An 18,454-nucleotide genomic window follows, 5' to 3' on the forward strand; every position below is an offset into this window, starting at 1 on the left:
AACAGTTCTGTGATCTGTTTGAATCTGGGAGTTCTGAATAAGACGGTGTGTGAAGAAAGGGTTCTATTAAAAAAAAAAAATTGAGAGCCAGTGGTTTAGATGTTAATCTAAGATTCTGTCAGGGACTTAGCCTATCACATAGTAGGTGTGTAATAAATATTTGTTGAAAGATGAAGTTTAACTATAATCATCAACTAGAATATGTAATACATCGTATTAATTTTAATTCTTGGTTATCTTGGTACCGCAAGTGGTTTACCTTCAGTGCAAAGAATCATTTTAGGATATATTCTGATTGCCTGAAATTGCATTATAGAAGAGAGTCTAAGTCCTGACCTCAGTGATGAGATTCTTTTGTTGTTAGTTATGAGCAGGCAGCCAGTTAATCAGGTTTACCTATTGTCCCACACTGTGCTAGTTGCCCTGGGGGTACACATGAGTCAAAGTCCCTTCCCTCAGAGACAGTAATAGACACTTGAAGAACTGTGCCTAGACATATCAAACAGTAACCAACATAACAGTATATAATCAAGTGATAAATTCCATGGGAGTTAACAGAAAAGAGATCTTTGGGGATTGGAGTAGTTGAAGAAGGCTTTTTGTACGGGACGTAAGCTGAGCTTTAAAAAATACGTGGAGTTTGCAGAGAAGAGGACTCATCCTGAGCTCATGTTCCTGAAATAGCAGAGCTTAGTTTCAGGGATTCATTCCTGAATGGGATTCTTTGCTAGTCTCCCACACTCCTGAGGATAATCTGTGCCAATATTTCCTTATTGAATGCCTACTTGGTGCCAGGCGTGGTGTTAGGTGTCAAGAATCCAAAGTGAACAAACGTCTTAGAGTACAATGGATATAGTCTACAGACATGTAAATAGTCAAAGAACACTGTGATAGTTTTGTTTTACTGGAGTTATCTTCTAATAACTTGCTTGTAAAGGGTACGTGGAAAATAAATTTGGAATCTCTGTAGTCCTAAAAATTCCCTCCCCATATCTTTTTAATGATAATTTGTATGTAAATTCTATATTGAAAATGATTTTTCTTAGGAAACTTGAAACCATTGTTTTCAAATTTTTAGTATTACCAAAGAAAAGGCTGATTTTGTCTTATTATCACTAATTGGTACTTTTTCTCTTCAGTCTTTTGGGTTTGCCTGTTTTCTTTAGCTTTTCTGGAGTTTCATGAGGCTCTCTAGACGTCATTGAGTCCAGACACTTTTTGGACTCTCTTAGTGCGAAACTTAATGTTCATGTGTATGAAACTAAAAAAGTTTTAACAAAAATTTATTTCCTCCTATTTTTCTCTGTTCTCTTTTTCAGGAGCTCCTTAGTTGGATATTGGTCTTTCTGGATTGATCCTTTACTTCTTTTAGCTTTTTACTCATTTTCTGTCTTTATCTTTTTATTCTGTTGTGACATATTTCCTTACCCTTTTTTTTTTTAACCCTTTCGTTTTACATTTAAAAGAAAATTTTAGTTCACCCTTTGTATTTCCAATTTCTAAGAGAATTTTCTTATTCTTTTCCCTTGGAATCCTATTTCTCTGTTATGGCTGAAATATTTTAGATCTCTGTTGTGATACTTATCAGATTTTAAAACTCTTTTTTTTTTGTTTCCTAAATAATTTATGTTCCTTAGAAATTATCTTTGTCTTTTTTTTCATGCTGCTGGTTTTTCTCTGATAAGAAAAAGAAGTTTTCCCTTAAAATGCTTGGTTTTCTGCTTATATTTAAGAGTAAATGATTATATAAATTAATCAACATGGGTTTCTTCCACTGCTTTGAAGATAGGTTGTTCCTTAGCAGACCTCTTTCCTTAGTGGAAAGGCCGATTAAGATTTCTGTATTTGCATGTGGGAATAGCAGTGGTGATGACAGTGGTAAGGATATATCTTTGGCAGGTTTAGAATTGAAGGTGTGCAGGTTAGAAGCTGGCCATTAGGCTGGTGAGCCAGCAGTTTCGGAATAAGGAGGGTTTTACTTCAAGGTACCAGTACCCACTCTAGAAGCCTAGCTTTTCCGTGGCAGTTTTTAGACTTTTAAGGAGAAGTGTCCTTTCTTTCTAGGTCTCGATACCCCTTCTGTATGGGAGAGGGGTGGGGTTGTGACTGGTGAGACTGTTTTCTAGACAGACCTGTAGATAATCCTTCAATTTTTAGCCCCACTTCTTACTTCTGCTTTCATACCTCTAAATTCTGAGTCTAACTAAATCCACTCTGGTCTGTTTCTTCCTGTATTCTGGACTACAGAGAGCTTCCTTCTCTCTGTTTTCTCCTTCAGTATGATCTCATCTTTAAGTCTTACAGAAATGCAGATGGTACCCTTATCTCTCTCGCTTTGCTGTATGTGTGTTTTCTTTTTGTTTAATGTTGTTCTTTTAATCCCCCAAGTTTTTTTGGAAAAAACATTTAAACCCACAGAAAAATGGAAAGAGTAAGCATTGACCCTTGTGTACCCTTCATGTAGCTATCCATAACAATTGTTAAGTTCCTCTCTATTCACACGGTTTTTCTGACCTATGTGCCCCATATTTGGATTCCCTCAGTAGTCTCCAAAGTACCTTTTCCCAGGATTTAATTAAGGGTCACACATGCATGTGGATGCCCTATTTTCCTTTAATATAAAAAGATCTGGGCTTCCCTGGTGGCGCAGTGGTTGAGAGTCCGCCTGCCGATGCAGGGGACACGGGTTCGTGACCCGGTCCGGGAGGATCCCACGTGCTGTGGAGCGACTGGGCCCGTGAGCCATGGCCGCTGAGCCTGCGCATCCGGAGCCTGTGCTCAGTAACGGAAGAGGCCACAACAGTGAGAGGCCCGCGTACCGCAAAAAAAAAAAAAAAAAAAAAAAAAATCTCCTCTCCCACCTTTTTTTTTTTTTTTAAAGAGCTCAGGTCACTTATCTTACGGAATGTCCCACAGTCTAAATTTGTATGTTTGTTACCCCCAGTCTTTTTTTTTTGTTTTTTAAACATCTTTATTGGAGTATAATCGCTTTTTTTCCCCCAGTCTTTTTTGTTATTGTATTAACTGCTATTTCAGTGGGTTTTAGTAGGAGGGAGAAGCAAATGGGTGTGCTCAGACCATTATCTTCAGTATTTATTGTTTTATAAACATGATTTTTAATGGCTACATAATATTCTACCTTTTTAAAAAAAACCTATTTTCCTCTTGCTGGCAGTTTTAATTTTTCCCTTTTCTTGCTATTATAAGTAAACCTGCATTGAATGTTATGTATCTTTATATCTAGTAATTCTCTTTAAAAAAAATTTCCTAAGAGTATACTCTTAGGAATATTAGGAATATTAGTATATTAGGTCAATGAGATTGTTTTTCGATCAAGAGCCTTATAAATGATCAGTTTTCTCTAAAAATGTCTAAATCAGATCAACTACATATCAAATGGATTCATTATGAATTTATCTCGGGGAAAATTACTTGCTTAAAACCAAGGTACTTATCCTCTATTATTAATATTAGGAGATATTTTAAGTTTTAAAACTTATTGTTTTCAAGGATTGTTTAGAAACCTATTTCAAAGCTTAATAGCAGTTTAAAATAACACTGTAGCCTGCGTATTTGTCCGGTCATGAGCAGTTTTACTGCATTCTTATAAAATATTCCCATAGTACAGGTAAAGTAAAAAAGTGTTGTCACCTTCAGCCTCCTTTCCCCTTCAGTCCTTCTGTCTTCTCAGTTTGCTGGATATCCCGTCAGATCTTCACCTATGCATTAAGGACATATATAGTATAAAGAAATGTGTGCCTATGTGTTTAGTACACAATTTTTTTTAATACACTGTAAACACACGTAGGTATTCTGCATTTTGTTTTTACACTTAACAGTGTGTCTTCAGAGCTTTCTATCTCACTCACTTGAGCTACTGTGCACAGCATGGCTGCAGTTTGTCTTATATAACTATCTTTGTTGCTGGACAGTTATTTCCAATATTTTGTTTCTGCATTGCAACTTTTCTTTTTAGGGTGTCAAAATCTGAACACAATTGGGAGGTTGTGAAGTTGTTTTTTGTTTGTTTTGCTGTTGTTTTTACAGCTTGTATTGCAGAAAGTAGAAATAATGATTTTCTGTAATAAATAGGTAGGCATTTTATTTCATTTCATTGTTAAAAATATGTGGTCTCTTAAAAAGGACATCCTTCATGGGTAGATATTATTATTTGAAATTTCTATATAATATTTAACACGTCTAGATATTTGAATTGCATAAATTCCCACTGAATAATGAGGCAGGAAAATTTATATGCTGCTTTAATGTGATAAAAACAAAACAATATACTGAAGTAAATATAAAAAAAGGAAAATATCATTTCCTCTCTGATTCTAAAGTTAATACCTACATAGAAAAGACAGAAACTTTGGAAAAGAAAATATAAATCATTCCCAGGTTTTACCCCTAGTAGGCATTATTCACCTTTAGCATTTTGGTGACTGTTCTTCCAGGTGTGTGTGTGTATGTGTATATTTCTATATCAAATCTAATCAGATACAAATTTATGAGTATGCATTATTGTGTGTGTATACAGTGCAGACATCTTTCTCTCAACATGTTTTTCACATGTGTGGAATGTATATATACATACATGCAGATATTGGTATGTAATTGTATAAGTGGATTATGTTCTACATGTTATTCTACAGTTTTTTCACTCAGCAGTGGGTCATAAAGATATTTTCATGCCATTGAATACAGATGTAATCAGCCTTTTAATGTCTGTGTACCATGTCTCTCTGTAGATATACCTGATTGATTCTGATCAGTCACATGGCAGCAGTGGGTCTCAAATGGGCTTTGGTTCTAGGGAGTACTCTGGGCCAGAGACCCTGTGTAGCCTCCTAGTGGGGGCACTAAGGAGTGGTTGAGAGTTAAATGGCTTTTCTTGGCAGACGTGGTTTTCTTTGGTGACTCTTAGTGTCAGTAAGGAGAGAGCTTCCAACAATAGGGCTAAAGGAGTAAGTTCCTTTACGGAGTGTGGGGCTTGAGGTGTGAGACAACAGGATTGGCTGAGGCTTTAAAATGAAAGGGAATTACGCATGTTGAGATGGGATTGACAGAGAAGATAATGGAAACAGTTGAGGGCATCTGGTTCAGGTCAGCAGAGCAAAGCAGAAAATAGAGGAGAGACGTATCAGTTGTGGAAAGGAAGGGACTTCTTGCAGAGTTGGCTACTGATAGCCTTGCCCTCGTGGGTTTGGCATTCATTAGTAGACACTGTCTGAAATGGCACTTGCCATTTGGAACTTAAAAATAAACATGATATTTGTTCTTTGATCTCACAACTTAGACGAAGTGAAATGCAGGTGGCTAGGAGGCTACTATTTCGTTTTCTTACTTCCTTTTTAAGAAAAAAAAAGCATTCTATTTGTAATTTTTGTTCTACTTCCTTATTCCTTACAGAGCACTCTCAGGCACTTGGCTATCAGCCAGTCAGTTTTTTTAAAAACTTGTATGTTTTTGTTTAAAGAGTGTGTGGTCTATCCTTTACTAGAGTATCGTTCTTTCTTTCTTCCCTCCCTTTATTTTTAAGAATCACTGACTGGAAAAACTGCCAAGGCATTATTACTGTAGAGTGACCCAAATTAACAAGCTCTCACGGTATAGGAAAGCACCCTGCATGCCAAAATATGAGTCAGAAAACCTGGTCCAATTTTACCCTGCTAAGTGATTTAACCTTTGGAGCAAGGCTTTATCCAAGATACCCATTTGTGGAGTGGTGTAGAAAAAGAATATGTTTGGGGGGTGCTTATTAATAATTTATTGTATAGCACATCAAAAGTAGAGTTGAACTAGTATCACCACACGATCTGCATTTTTACTCTGCTTTGTTAGGGGCTAGACCAGAATTGTTTTCTCTTCTTGCTGTTGTACACACACACACACACACACGCTCACTCTTTGTGATAGGCTTATATACTACATTTAAAGTATGAAGTATGCCTTAAAATAACATGGCATTCATTAAGTTAATAAACGTATTGAATGAAGGCACTCTCATAGATATTGGTTATATGGAGATAAATAACACATGGTCCCCACCCTTAAAGAAATTATTGTTTAGACGAGTGAGACAGAAGTTTATGCTAGAAGAATATGGAAATTATGGAAGATAACAGGCAAAAGAGGAGTAGTCAGTTCTACTATGGGGTTGGGATGCCTGAAAAAGCTTAGCAGGTGATTTTTGAGAGAGAGTTGTACACTACATAGAGGGGGAAGAGGTGGGGTATCGGGGTAGGTGATGCTCAGTTCAGTCCAGAGTTGTTACCTGAGCCATAGAGGCCTGAGACATGATGACACTGCAAATAGCTTCATATGGCTAATATGAAGGGTATGTATGGAGGAGTGGAAGGAGATGATACTGCAGAGGTAGTTAGGGGAGTTTGAATGTTATCTAGAAGATTTTTAAATGGCTAATTAATATTTATTAATTAAAATTAGGTAAAGATTGTCTGGCAAGTCAGAGGAGACAATATTCCAAGCAGAGAGATCAGTTTACAGCTGTTAAAGCAATGTAGATGGAAGTGCTATGGGCTCAGAATCTCAAACTACGTGATTCAAAATTAAAATGAAATTGAGGAAGATAAAGGTGTAGAAACAGTAAGACACGTGACTGATTTTGTGTGTGAGTTATATGAGAGGGAGGAGTTAGGATGATTTCCAGATTAGTCTGTCTTGGGGGATTTTTAGAAGATGCCAGTGGCCATTTGAGGAGAAGCTGGTTTAAGAAGGAATGATAGGGCTTCCCTGGTGGTGCAGTGGTTAAGAATCCGCCTGCCAATGCAGGGGACATGGGTTTGAGCCCTGGTCCGGGGAGATCCCACATGCCGTGGAGCAACTAAGCCCGTGCGCCACAACTGCTGAGCCTGCGCTCTAGAGCCTGCATACCACAACGACTGAGCCCCGCGCCACAACCAGTGAAGCCCACGTGCCTAGCCCATGCTCCGCAACAAGAGAAGCCACTGCATTGAGAAGCCGGTGCACTGCAACGAAGAGTAGCCCCCACTCGCTGCAACTGGAGAAAGCCTGTGTGCAGCAATGAAGACCCAACGCACCCAAATACAGATTTAAGTATTTTATTAAAATTAAGAAATACTTAAAAGATACAGATAAATATAATTAGTTAACCAACTTGTGTACCCACTATGCAGTTTATTTAACTTTTTATTTTTAAATAATTATCGACTCAGGAAGTTACGAGAACGGTATAGAGAGGTCCTTCTGTATAGCCTTCACTCAGCCTCCTCCAGTCACTTGTTCAGTTTAACAAATGTCCTGGACTGGTACAAATGCTAATGTTTTGGGATATATTATGGAACTGTGCAGGTAGTGTGAATATGGATTCTGTACCCCTATGTGGTGCAAACCTGGAGTTTTGATTCTCATAAGAGCCTCTCCTTCCACCTGGGGCAGGGCAGATAGCAACCTTTCTTGCTGCTTCTCAGGACACATAGGTGGAGCTTTTCCAGCTCCTTTTCACATATTGAGGAGCCCTTTTGAGGATCTTGGCTCAAAACAGGTTTTACTTCTAGGTCCCCCCTGAAATAGGCTCAAAATCAGGTCTTCTATCTCTGTGGGCCAATATCTCCCTAGATTGCCTTGGTGTCAGCTGGAGCTTACATCTTTGAGTTTCTTCCTTTCCGGCACCTGGGAATTCCCCCTCCCTTCCCCTGTTTAGAGTTCAGTTATATATTTTTATAATTTTTCATGTTGATCTTGCATTTCAGTGAGTGCATTTGGGCACGTGGATGTATTAGTTCAGTCTGCCTTGTTCCTTGAATCAAAAGTCTAATAAACTATTTCTTAATTTCTTATTTCTTAATTTTATTCTCTACATTGTCCATAAAAAGGATTTGAGGTTGGATTATGTTATTCTCGTTAAAAATATTATTTATTTTTAAAATGGATAATACATGCATGTGGTAGTCTACATGTGTCCCTTTGTCCTGTTCCCACCCAGTTTGCCTTCACAGGTACAACCAGTTACCAGTCTCTTATATATCCTAGAGATAGACCATGCACTAGTTTATTCTTTAACAGCAGCTTTAGTGTTTATAATTTAATCTTGTAACCAATATTCAGGAGTTTTCCATCTGTTTGACCAGTAACAATTCTATTTTCTTCTTTTCTGAGAGCTTTTGAAGGAGAATTTTATACTAGTTATATGTTACGTGTATGTTTATATACATGTGCATGGATTATCTGTGTTTTAACTTTTGTTCATTTCAGAAATCCCTCGAAATGTGACAGAAAATGACAAAATAATGTAGACTGTTGATTCAAATGTTTTAAGTCACTACATGGAATATTAAAATAATGGAACAATAGCCCTAATTTTTGGGAGATAGTAGAAATGATATTTTAAGATGTTGGAATCTTATGAAACACAATGAGGATATCCTTAAAACTTGTCCTAATTACTAACCAATACATGCTATTGTTTGCATATGCGCAAATAATCGCCTATAGAAATGATGGGTCTGTCAAAGATGAAGCCCTCTCTTAGGTTCCTCAGCCACAATATATACCATTGATTGCCTAACTGCAGCTTGGTGAAATTCAGTGACATGGAAGCAAGAAATGGAAGCCTATGACCTGATATGTTTTCTTCCTTAGATCAACCTCTCTACTTCTCCTACACCTGCACAGTTAATAAGCCGTTCCCAGGCTTCCAGTTCTACCAGTGGCAGTATTACCCAACAGACTATGTTACTAGGGAGTACCTCCCCTACCCTAACGGCAAGCCAAGCTCAAATGTATCTCCGAGCTCAAATGGTAAGATATGAGCTACCAGATTTTTTCAGTGTTTAAAGACGTGAGAGAGATCAAAATGTTTCTTGATTTGATGCAATAGGAGGCATTTTTAATATTTAAGAAATGTTTAACAAAATTTTTGTGTATGTGCCTAGCTCTTATACATTTATGTCATGAAAAATTCTACCTTTAATTGGTAGGCCTTCTTGGTGTATCAAATAGTAATTAGCAGCATTAGGGAGCTAACAGATTCTGTAACATAGGAGTGATTAATTTTTAATATCAAATTTCTTTGATTTCAAACCCTTTTTCATATTTTAACATCTCTGAAACTGAGATGCATTTTATAATTGATGGCATCTTACGGTTGTAGTTGGTGCTTGTAGTGATACATAAAATCACCGTATATCTTTGACATCTTAGATTTGATGAAATTGTTAGAAACATAAAAAACTTGGTTGTTAACTATAAATTAGAATTTATATTGTGGGATCTTCTGAAATCTGGATTGGAGTTCGTGATAATTTACCAGATGAGTCTTAGCTTTGGTTATTCCCGTCTTAAAATCTGCAGGGTGATTTGTGTTCCTATGCTCACTTTGATCTTTTGTTAATACAGGAATGTTAATTTGGCTATTGTGTTATCTACTGATTTCCTAATTTACTTGTTGAGCCTTCTTTAAGGAATGTAAAAATTGGTTGACATTTACTTTATTTGATGTCTTTACAGGTAGCTAGAGAAGAACTTTGTCCCTGATATGTATTTATTTATATTCTTTTTTATCCAGTGAACTGAATATATATCTGGATCCCCAGTTCTACACTAAAATTGCAAAGAAGGTTTCCATCATATTTCTAACAGGAAACAATGATATGACCCTCTTTTTATTTACAGACTATTCAATAGACATTACCATATTTCTGGGTTTTTTCCCCATGAGATCTTATTTAATCAGTAATATACTTCAGAATTAGGGAGAACCATTTGAAATGGTTGCTACTGGACTGTTTTTGACTTCTAAAACTGACAGTTTCATATGGTTCACGCTAGATAGAACATCTTTTTAGGTATAGTGCTTTTAGCTGTTTGTACTGGAAATTACCTTCTTGTGAAAGTTATACTTGTTATTTAATTCACTTAAATTTAGTATGTAAAGAACTGAAGTTTAAATGATCCTTTAATTGGTAATTTTAATTTAAACAGAAATGGCTTTTGAGGAACTGTATAACTTGATGCAATTTTGAGATAGAGTATTCACAGGTTCTTTGAAACAACTGTCATAATTTACTAAATTGGATTGGATAATCTCTGAGTGGATTGTATTGCCTTTTTAAATTAATGGCATTCTGTTTCAGTATTGAAAAAAAAAGTATTTGAAAAGAGATGGTGATAATTAAATAAATCAAGTATGTCTTTCCTTTCTTTTTCTTTTCTTTTTTTTTTTGATGTGAAGTTTTTTTTTTGCAGGCTGCTTTGTTGTTGACTTTTAACATGTTGTGGCATTTACATTTAGAATGAATATTTCTTTACAAATAGTTTTAAAATCAAGAGCAACCTAGGTTTGTACTACACAGATCCTGTGTAGCTGAGTGAAATATTGTAACGTAGCATGTGGCATAGTTATCCTTTGGGGTAAAGAGGACTGAAAAGACTTTTTGGTGTTTCTTTTCATGTTTCTCACTGAAATTTAGTTTGCATTCAAGAGCAGTGACTATGGTTGCCTATTCTAACTTCCATTTTAGGAATCCTGCCACAATAGTTTTGAGCTGGGAAAAGTTTAAGTATAATAGCTTATTTGGGGAAAAATTTGGTATGAGGATTTCATATTGCCAAAATACATTTTCTTTTTTGAGCACTGATTTATTTTCTACTCATCAGAATCATGAGCTGTTTCAAAAATGTTTCTGGTTTTTTTTTTTCCTTTTGAGTTCTCTATTATCAAAAAGTTCTCCTTGTCATGTAAGACCTTTTGCTTAGGAGACAATCCTAAACTGCATTGTCTTTCTGTCACAAATTTCAGTCTCTCTTGCCTGCTATACATTGTGTGTGGGACATGTTCTTTTGTCTTAGGGTATTTTTTTGGTTTTTCTGTCTGTACAGCTGATTTTCACACCCGCTACCACTGTGGCTGCTGTACAGTCTGACATTCCTGTTGTCTCGTCGTCATCGTCATCTTCCTGTCAGTCTGCAGCTACTCAGGTGAGCTTGTCTGGCTTCATAATGTGGTACTTAAGGTCTGGGTCTTCAGGCTATAGGTAAACATACATTTGTGTTTAAGTTACTGATAGTTTCAGTGCTCTTTGTCACACATTTCAGATCAACATTTAATCCAGTGAGAACTTCAAGAAAATTTTTTGGTTTTATAGAAATTATAATGCCATTAAACAGGGATATTTAGGTTATTTGACATTAGTGAAAGTTAATACGTTTTGCTATGACATTGTATGTTTAGTTTTATTGTAAAGCAGATTTATTATGTGAGATGTATTCTTTTCTTTAGATTCCTTTGTAAGCAGTTAGGTAATAACCGTGTCACGATGGCTTTTAAATTTAAAAATGAGCTGGGTAAACTTTAAACTTAAAAAATTGAGCAGAATGTTACTCAGTTTTTTGTTTATACTTTGGTTGGTACTATGGAAAAAATGAACTTTAATTTTCTCCTTACACCATTCACAAAAATAAACCAGAAGTAATGTAGACCTAAAGACAAAAGACAAAACTATAAAACCTCTAGAAGAAAACATAGGGGATATCTCTACAACTCCAGGGTAGGCAAAGCTTTCTCAGATAGGACACAAGAAGCATTAACTGTAAAAGAAAATAATGATAAATTGGACTTTATCAAAATTTAAAAACTGTTCTTCAAAAGACATTGCTACATAAACAAAGAGGCAAAGCCACAGACTGAGGGAGAATGTTCACAATACATATATCTGACAAAGGACTTGTATTCCGAGTATATAAAGTGGGTTTACAGCTCAGTAATAAAATCATAAACAGTTCAGTTAAAGATGGGCAGAAATTTGAACAGTTCACAAAAGATATGCGAAAGGCCAAGAAGCACATGAAAAAATGCTCAACATGATTAATCTTCCTAGAAATATAAATCAAAAGCACAGTGAATATCACTACACACTCACTAGAATGTCTGAAATGAAGGAGACTGAAAATGCCACATTTTGGCGAGAATGTGGAGGAACCATACTATCATATGTGGCTGGTGAAAGTGTAAAAGAGTACAACCACTTTGAAAAAGTTTTCTTATAAAGTTAAACATATGCTTAACATGTTACCCAGCAATTCCACTTCTAGATGTTTACCCTGAGAGATTTGAAAACATATATCCACATGAAGATGTTTAAATGAATGTTCGTAGCAGCTCTATTCAGAATAGCCCCAAACTGGAAGTAACCACTGTCTTTTAACTGGTGAATGGATAAACATATTGTGGAATATTACTCAGAAATAAAAAGGAAGAAACTACTGGTACATCTCAGAAACATTATAATTAGTAAATGATGCCAGACATCACAGAGTGCAATACTCTGCGACTCTCTTTATATGAAATTTCTGAACAGGCAGAACTAATCTATAGTGAAAAAAATGGATTTGTGCTACCTGGGGCAGAAGGTGGGGGCGATTGACTGGGAAGGGGTATGAGTGATGGAAATGTTCTATATCTTGATTGGGGTGGTGGTAACATGGTATATACATAATGTCAAAACTTATTGAACTGGTTCATTCATTTTATTTTATGTAAGTCACACCTCAGTAAAGTTAATAAAAATGAATGAAATTGAGTAAATTTTAAATTAAAACAGTTCAGTAGACTTTTATATTGTATGATACCATTTTGATATTTTTCCATAGATAATGTTTTGGATTGCATATGGCAGAAATTGGTATATCTCAAGGTCATCCTTGGCCTCGAATTTTTAATTTAATAATCTCAGTCATCTGGTAAAAAGTAAAAAATGAGATAGCCATACTATTCTTTGGTATTTTTCATAGAATCTCTATTTTATTTAATAACAAAGTCCAATTTTCATATATCAGCATATAAAGATGGTGATCAGTTAAACTCCAGTTTCTCATAATGTGCTCTGTGACCCTCTATAGTTCCTTAACTTATTTGGACTTCAGTTTCCATATTTACAAAATGAGACTTTTGTTAACTTTAAGGTTTTTTCAGCTCTAAACTTTAAATGTCTCTTTGTGGAATGAAGTTGTTGAAGATATTATCTTCCTGTTTGTTTTGTTTTGTTTTGGTTTGGTTTTATAAAACCTGTCAACTTCCAGAATGATAAAGTGGCATGGAGCTAGGCGTGTGGTTGCCATTGAAATTACATGCATGAAGTCCTGCATGGGCTTAAGTTCAACTCCCACTGCAATCATTTATTAGTTGTATGACTTGAGATAAGTTACCAAACATCTCTAATAGTTATACATACTTGCAGGGTAAGTTGAAGAGTGAGTAATATATGTTTAGTGTCTAGAATATTGTAGGTACTCATTAGTACTTTTTCTGCAAAGGGGAGAATAGGAAGACCTGGGTTTATATTCTGACTTCAGCAACAGTTGCTTTGTCACTTGCCAGTTGATTGATTTTGGATAGGTCATAGTATAGCATGGTGTTTATAAGTTTGGACTCTGGAGCCAGATTCTCTGGATTCAAATACATGTTCTACCACCTTCTCATTGTATATCCTTAAACCTCAGTTTCAACAATATAAAATAAAATAAATGTATTGCTTCGTAGGGTTGTAATGAGGATTAAATAGGTTAATAAATGAAAAACAGAACAGTGTCTGTTACCTAGTGAGCACTCACTAAATGTTAGCTGTTATTACTTATGCTAAGCCTCAGTTTCTTCACTGTGAACTGGAAGTAATAGCTCAGAGTTGTTACAAGGAATAAATGAGACAGTAATCATAAATAAAGCACTCAGCATAGTGCCTGGCACATAAGATATCACATGCTACTAATTACTGTTTTTGTTATGCACTGTCTAAAGATGAGTCATGAATTTGGTTCTTAGCTTTCATGTAGCTAATAGTGAAGAGAGAAGCTCAACCATTTAAAGGATTTGCAGTTTCCAAGGTAAAATAAACCAGTTATTAGGAAAATACAACTAACAAACTCTCTAGAGCACAGTCTGTTTTGTGGGTTCTCATAGTCAAAGTAATTTGTAGAATTAGCTCTTTGGGGTCCAGTTTGATGTGTATAGGTACGTGGCTTTCTAATAATCTGACTCATTTCAAGGATAGACTGAGGAACTAGAGGGATGGATTGACCTTTAGGAACTTCTCTACTAATGTTTTTCTTTGCTGTGCTTTAGAAGTGGCAGTGAATGAGGCTGACAGTGGTAGGTGATGCTAATATTTTGAATATTCCAGTGGTAACTTTCCTCAAGTTCAGGGCTGTTAGTTTTGAAAAATTTGTGCTCCACTTTGTTAATTTTTAAACATATATTTGCAGTTTTTAAAACACTTAATTTGTTTGTAATTGAGAAATGCCAAATTTGAAGTTTTATTTTAATACTCTTTAACTGACAAAAGTCAGTATAACAGTTAATTTTTCCTCAGTATTAAAATTTATAGCATACTGTAAAAAAAATGAGAAATTTGGAATATCTTACCATTTTAAATGCTCCATCTCTTCTCCTTATCATGAAAAAAAAAATGTGACTTTCAGAAAGATATCATAAGACTAAAAAAGTATGTCATAGAAAAGTAAGAAATCTTACCAAGGCTCTCTGGGCAATTCTGTAAGAATTGAGGAGAAAACAGCCTTTTAGATTTAAAAGCTAGAAACAGTTCTACTGCTGGCAGTGTGACATGAACTCTTAATTTCCTTATGTACAAAGAAGAGATCCTACGATAATTCACACATTATTTATTAGATCCAAATTAAAAAACTGAAGTGAGGGTATTTGGATAATCCACTATAAAAATGTAAGGTGTGAAATTAGCAAAAATACTTTGTGGGAAATCTAGACTTTTTCAAAAGTCAGAAAGTTTCCCTAGACTGATCACAGGAAAAGTTCAGATGAAATTAAAGTTGGGCATTAGATGCCATAATATTCTTTATCTTAGAAAGGGTGGGTTCTTTTTAAAAGTGAAGCTCTGTCAAGGAAATCTGAATATGTGATCTATTAACAGCTCAGTTAGCTCTGTATATGCTTTAGGAGTATAGTTTACATGTTTGAAATTTATTGTAAATATTTAAGCCAAGATGACCATAGATAGTAAAGCCATATTCTAAAATTTATCTATTCATATAAATAACATATAGTATATAATATGCACATGCATACGTTTTCTTTCAGAATTCCAGAAAACAAAAGGAAAATTAGAAGAAAAATATATTATTCTATAGAAGTGGACTGCTACAGCTTAAGGGTTCACTGTGTCAGATCTTCATTTACTTTGAATATGCTTTTCCTTTGAAGGAAAGCTTTTGTTTTTCAGGTTATAGTTCAGACCTTGATTACCATCATTCTGTGGTCCACCTTATACATTATTTATGGCAGATGTTAAATTTCTTGCTGTTTTTCCCTTGCTTCCTGAGAGATTTTAATATTCCTCTGCTAGACATTTGTTGAGATTTCTTTTGGTAAAACATGAACAGATTTTAATGTTAGCTTAAGAAAACCATAAATAAAACAAGAGCAACAAAATCCATGCAATACATTTTTCAGAATCAGACATAGGAGAATACCTCAGACTTGTGTAGTTTCTGTTATGTCTGCAGCCGGAATTGCGGGGAGTACAAAAATGAATGTCAGAGATGAGAGCCTGCCAGTCAGAGTCTCAGTATTTCACAGACACAGACATTAGTAATTCTAAACCAAGCTAGATGTTTGTCATTGGTATAGGCCACTATGATCCAAATTCTATGGGAAAAGCATAGAGGGGAGGAGAAATTATTTCTAACCAGGGACTTCGAGAGGTTTCTTTGGGAGAATGGGTAGGAATTTTAATGGTCTTGAGCACTGTGTTGGGCTTCAAGAGACAGCGTTGAGGAAAGAGGAATTTGAGCAAGGGCTCTAAATGAAGACAGTGCAAGGTATGTTTGGAGAAGGGTGAGCAGAACAGTTTGGCTAGAGTATGAGGATTGTGAAATAAATAGTGGAAAAAGGGGCTCAAAGCAGTTTGGGCCCAGACTGTGGAGGGCTTTGAGTGGCAAGCTGAGAAATCTGGATTTTAGCATATTTTATTTTTGCATTAAATTTCAGTAATACAGCAGTAACTAGTCCATTTACAATGCTGTGAAATATTTGACAAAAATCAGAGAAGATGCTCCATATGATCTCACTTAGAAAATTCTTTCAGTAGCTTAGAATAGAACTGATTAAAACTTCAGCTGCCCTGAAGTAAACACTTATTTAGCATCTGCTGTTGGCTGAACACTGCATTGGCACTTGGAAAGAGAAGGTATAGAGCATCAGTTAATGATACAGTTGATATCATTGATAGGAGTTGATATCAATGATAAAGAGACAGAACACACATGAAACTGAAGAACATTCATAAAGCAGCAATATATTTGTTACTTTAGAATCTCTTTTACTTCCATTTCCCTCCCAGGGCCAGTGCTAGCATAAATGTATTAGGTGCATTCATTTCTGAGGCAAAAGTTTAGGAAGCTATTGGAGAGGCATTTTGCCTTGCTGTTTGATAATGTTATAGACCTCAGGTGAGAGTAATTGGGATAATCCTTGCCACCATCCAGACTGGCAGTGTGTTTAGAATAGCCCCGGTGTAGATAGGAGTCATCACGTAAACCATTTCAAGGCCATGCACGATGTCTTTAGTTCATGGGATCTAGTTCTCAAAGGCAAATGAGTGTTTCATAACCACCACAACAAAATCTCACTAACTCTTTAAAGTTAGTTAATAGGAAATGCTTTTCATAATTATCACAATGGGGTAGGTGATTTCATGAATTTGTCTTCTTACTTAGAAGATTAATGTTCTCTTATAATCTCTATAGACCTATTAACTTGCTTTTTTTGTTATCTTTCTGATCTTTATTAAGATAGCAATATTATATCCACACTATCCTAATCGTGCGTAGTAATTTCTCACAAGTTTATGAGGGACTTGTAGCCTTAAAATGTTTCACAATCCTGTCATGGAGAACTCAGTGAAGTAGAAGGAATTGCTCATTCTTCCCTCCACACCCTGGGCTCTCCCACCTCTGCAGCTTTGCTCAAGTTTTCCTTTTTGCCTGGAATGTTCTTCCTCGTTCTCCTTCCTTTTGACTGTCTCTGACCTGGTAACTTTAAAATGCAGTATGTTGCAGAGTAATTTCCTCATATTGATAGTTCATTTGCAATATATATATATGTGTGTATATATATATACATATATATATATATTCTATTTTCATTTAGTTCTTAATGATTCTTTTCCTTAATGTCTTTTTAAAAAAATTGCCACTTAATGTTTAAGATATGATTACTTAGAATAATAGCGCCCCTTTCCTTCAGGGTTAATTAGTTGTTTCAAGTGCTTGTAGCTTTATGCATAATATAAAAAGCATAATATAAATGTGTTGTCATTGTTGTTATAATGGTAATGATTACCACATCAATTAATACCATCTGTTTCATCCTTATTTTTTGTTATGTGGTTCTTAGGTTCAGAATTTAACATTACGCAGCCAGAAGTTGGGTGTATTATCTAGCTCACAAAATGGTCCGCCAAAAAGTACTAGTCAAACTCAGTCATTGACAATTTGTCATAACAAAACAACAGTGACCAGTTCTAAAATCAGCCAACGAGATCCTTCTCCAGAAAGTAATAAGAAAGGAGAAAGTCCAAGTCTGGAATCACGAAGCACAGCTGTCACCCGGACATCAAGTATTCACCAGTTAATAGCACCAGGTGGGATAAAGCTTTTGTTGAAAATAGTTGCATTATTCATTTTCTTAGGAGGCAGAGCAAAACAAAAGATGTCCATTACTTGAACGACAATACTTTTAAAACATTTTAAAATGTGAATTTTATAAGTTAACAAAAGAACAGTAGTGTAGCTTGAAAAAAGAGAAATCAAAAGAGCCCAACAGCTAAAACAAATTATAATAATAAAATAGATTTTTTGGGTCAGTTGACATTTGATTAACATCTTCATCATGTGCTGGTCTGCTGTTATGTCGATAAAACCTTTTAGCTTTAAAATAATTTGCCTGTGGTTTGTTTAATGTGCTTTAGTGGAACAAAATTAAAAGCTTTTTAAAAAAAGCAAGTATGTATTTTTCTTTAACATTGTCATTAGTGGAAGGAATTTATCAGTTTCCAAAAATAAGGATTATGCATAATTATTTTCCTCACCATGTTGCTATTTTTCCATCTTTGATTTCATCTCTGAGAGGCAAATGTCAGGGAATCAACTAAGTCGTTTTCATTTTCATCAGCCTTTGAATCCCATGTGTGCTCCCTCTGCCATCTACAGATAATGTTGCTTCATGGTTCTCATGCTGGAAATTCTGGGGCCGTGCAGACTGAGTTTCCTTACCGTGTCTTCTGTTCATCTCAGAATTTCTCAGTGTTGAGCTTTCTTCACTTCTAATAGGATAAGGAATTATCTGCTTTCTTCTTTAAAGTTAGCACTATTTCCTTGTGTCATTGATTGCATCTTTTTTACTGACTCCTGACCTTCTTTCATAGTTATTATAGCATCTTTTGTC

The 18,454-nt window shown here is 35.4% G+C and overlaps 2 protein-coding genes across 16 annotated transcripts in view; one reads left to right on the forward strand and one right to left on the reverse strand.

Moving 5' to 3' along the window:
• Positions 1-18,454, forward strand: part of PHC3 (polyhomeotic homolog 3) — an 85,273-nt gene that overhangs the window by 15,637 nt on the left and 51,182 nt on the right. For 7 of the 13 annotated variants that reach the window (XR_016393086.1, XM_089910878.1, XM_089910881.1 and 4 more), the window contains exons 5-7: positions 8,623-8,781; positions 10,861-10,959; positions 17,405-17,651. Coding sequence is in view for 12 of the 13 variants with exons in the window: in XM_089910878.1 (XP_089767004.1) it covers positions 8,623-8,781; positions 10,861-10,959; positions 17,405-17,651 (505 nt within the window). In the remaining variant the exon portion in view is untranslated. The remainder of the gene's footprint in view (positions 1-8,622; positions 8,782-10,860; positions 10,960-17,404; positions 17,652-18,454) is intronic. The other 6 variants (XM_089910884.1, XM_089910885.1, XM_089910886.1 and 3 more) reach the window with 3 other exon arrangements.
• GPR160 (G protein-coupled receptor 160) overlaps positions 6,457-18,454 on the reverse strand; it is a 96,232-nt gene continuing 84,234 nt past the window's right edge. The window contains exon 4 of one of the 3 annotated variants that reach the window (XM_089910909.1): positions 6,457-11,009. The gene's annotated coding sequence lies outside the window, so the exon portion shown is untranslated. The remainder of the gene's footprint in view (positions 11,010-18,454) is intronic. The other 2 variants (XR_016393091.1, XM_089910913.1) reach the window with 2 other exon arrangements.

Source organism: Delphinapterus leucas, chromosome 4, assembly GCF_059928025.1.
Source record: "Delphinapterus leucas isolate spDelLeu-1000000601 "Yukka" chromosome 4, BTC_Dleu_Yukka2, whole genome shotgun sequence".
NCBI classification, from domain to species: domain Eukaryota; kingdom Metazoa; phylum Chordata; class Mammalia; order Artiodactyla; family Monodontidae; genus Delphinapterus; species Delphinapterus leucas.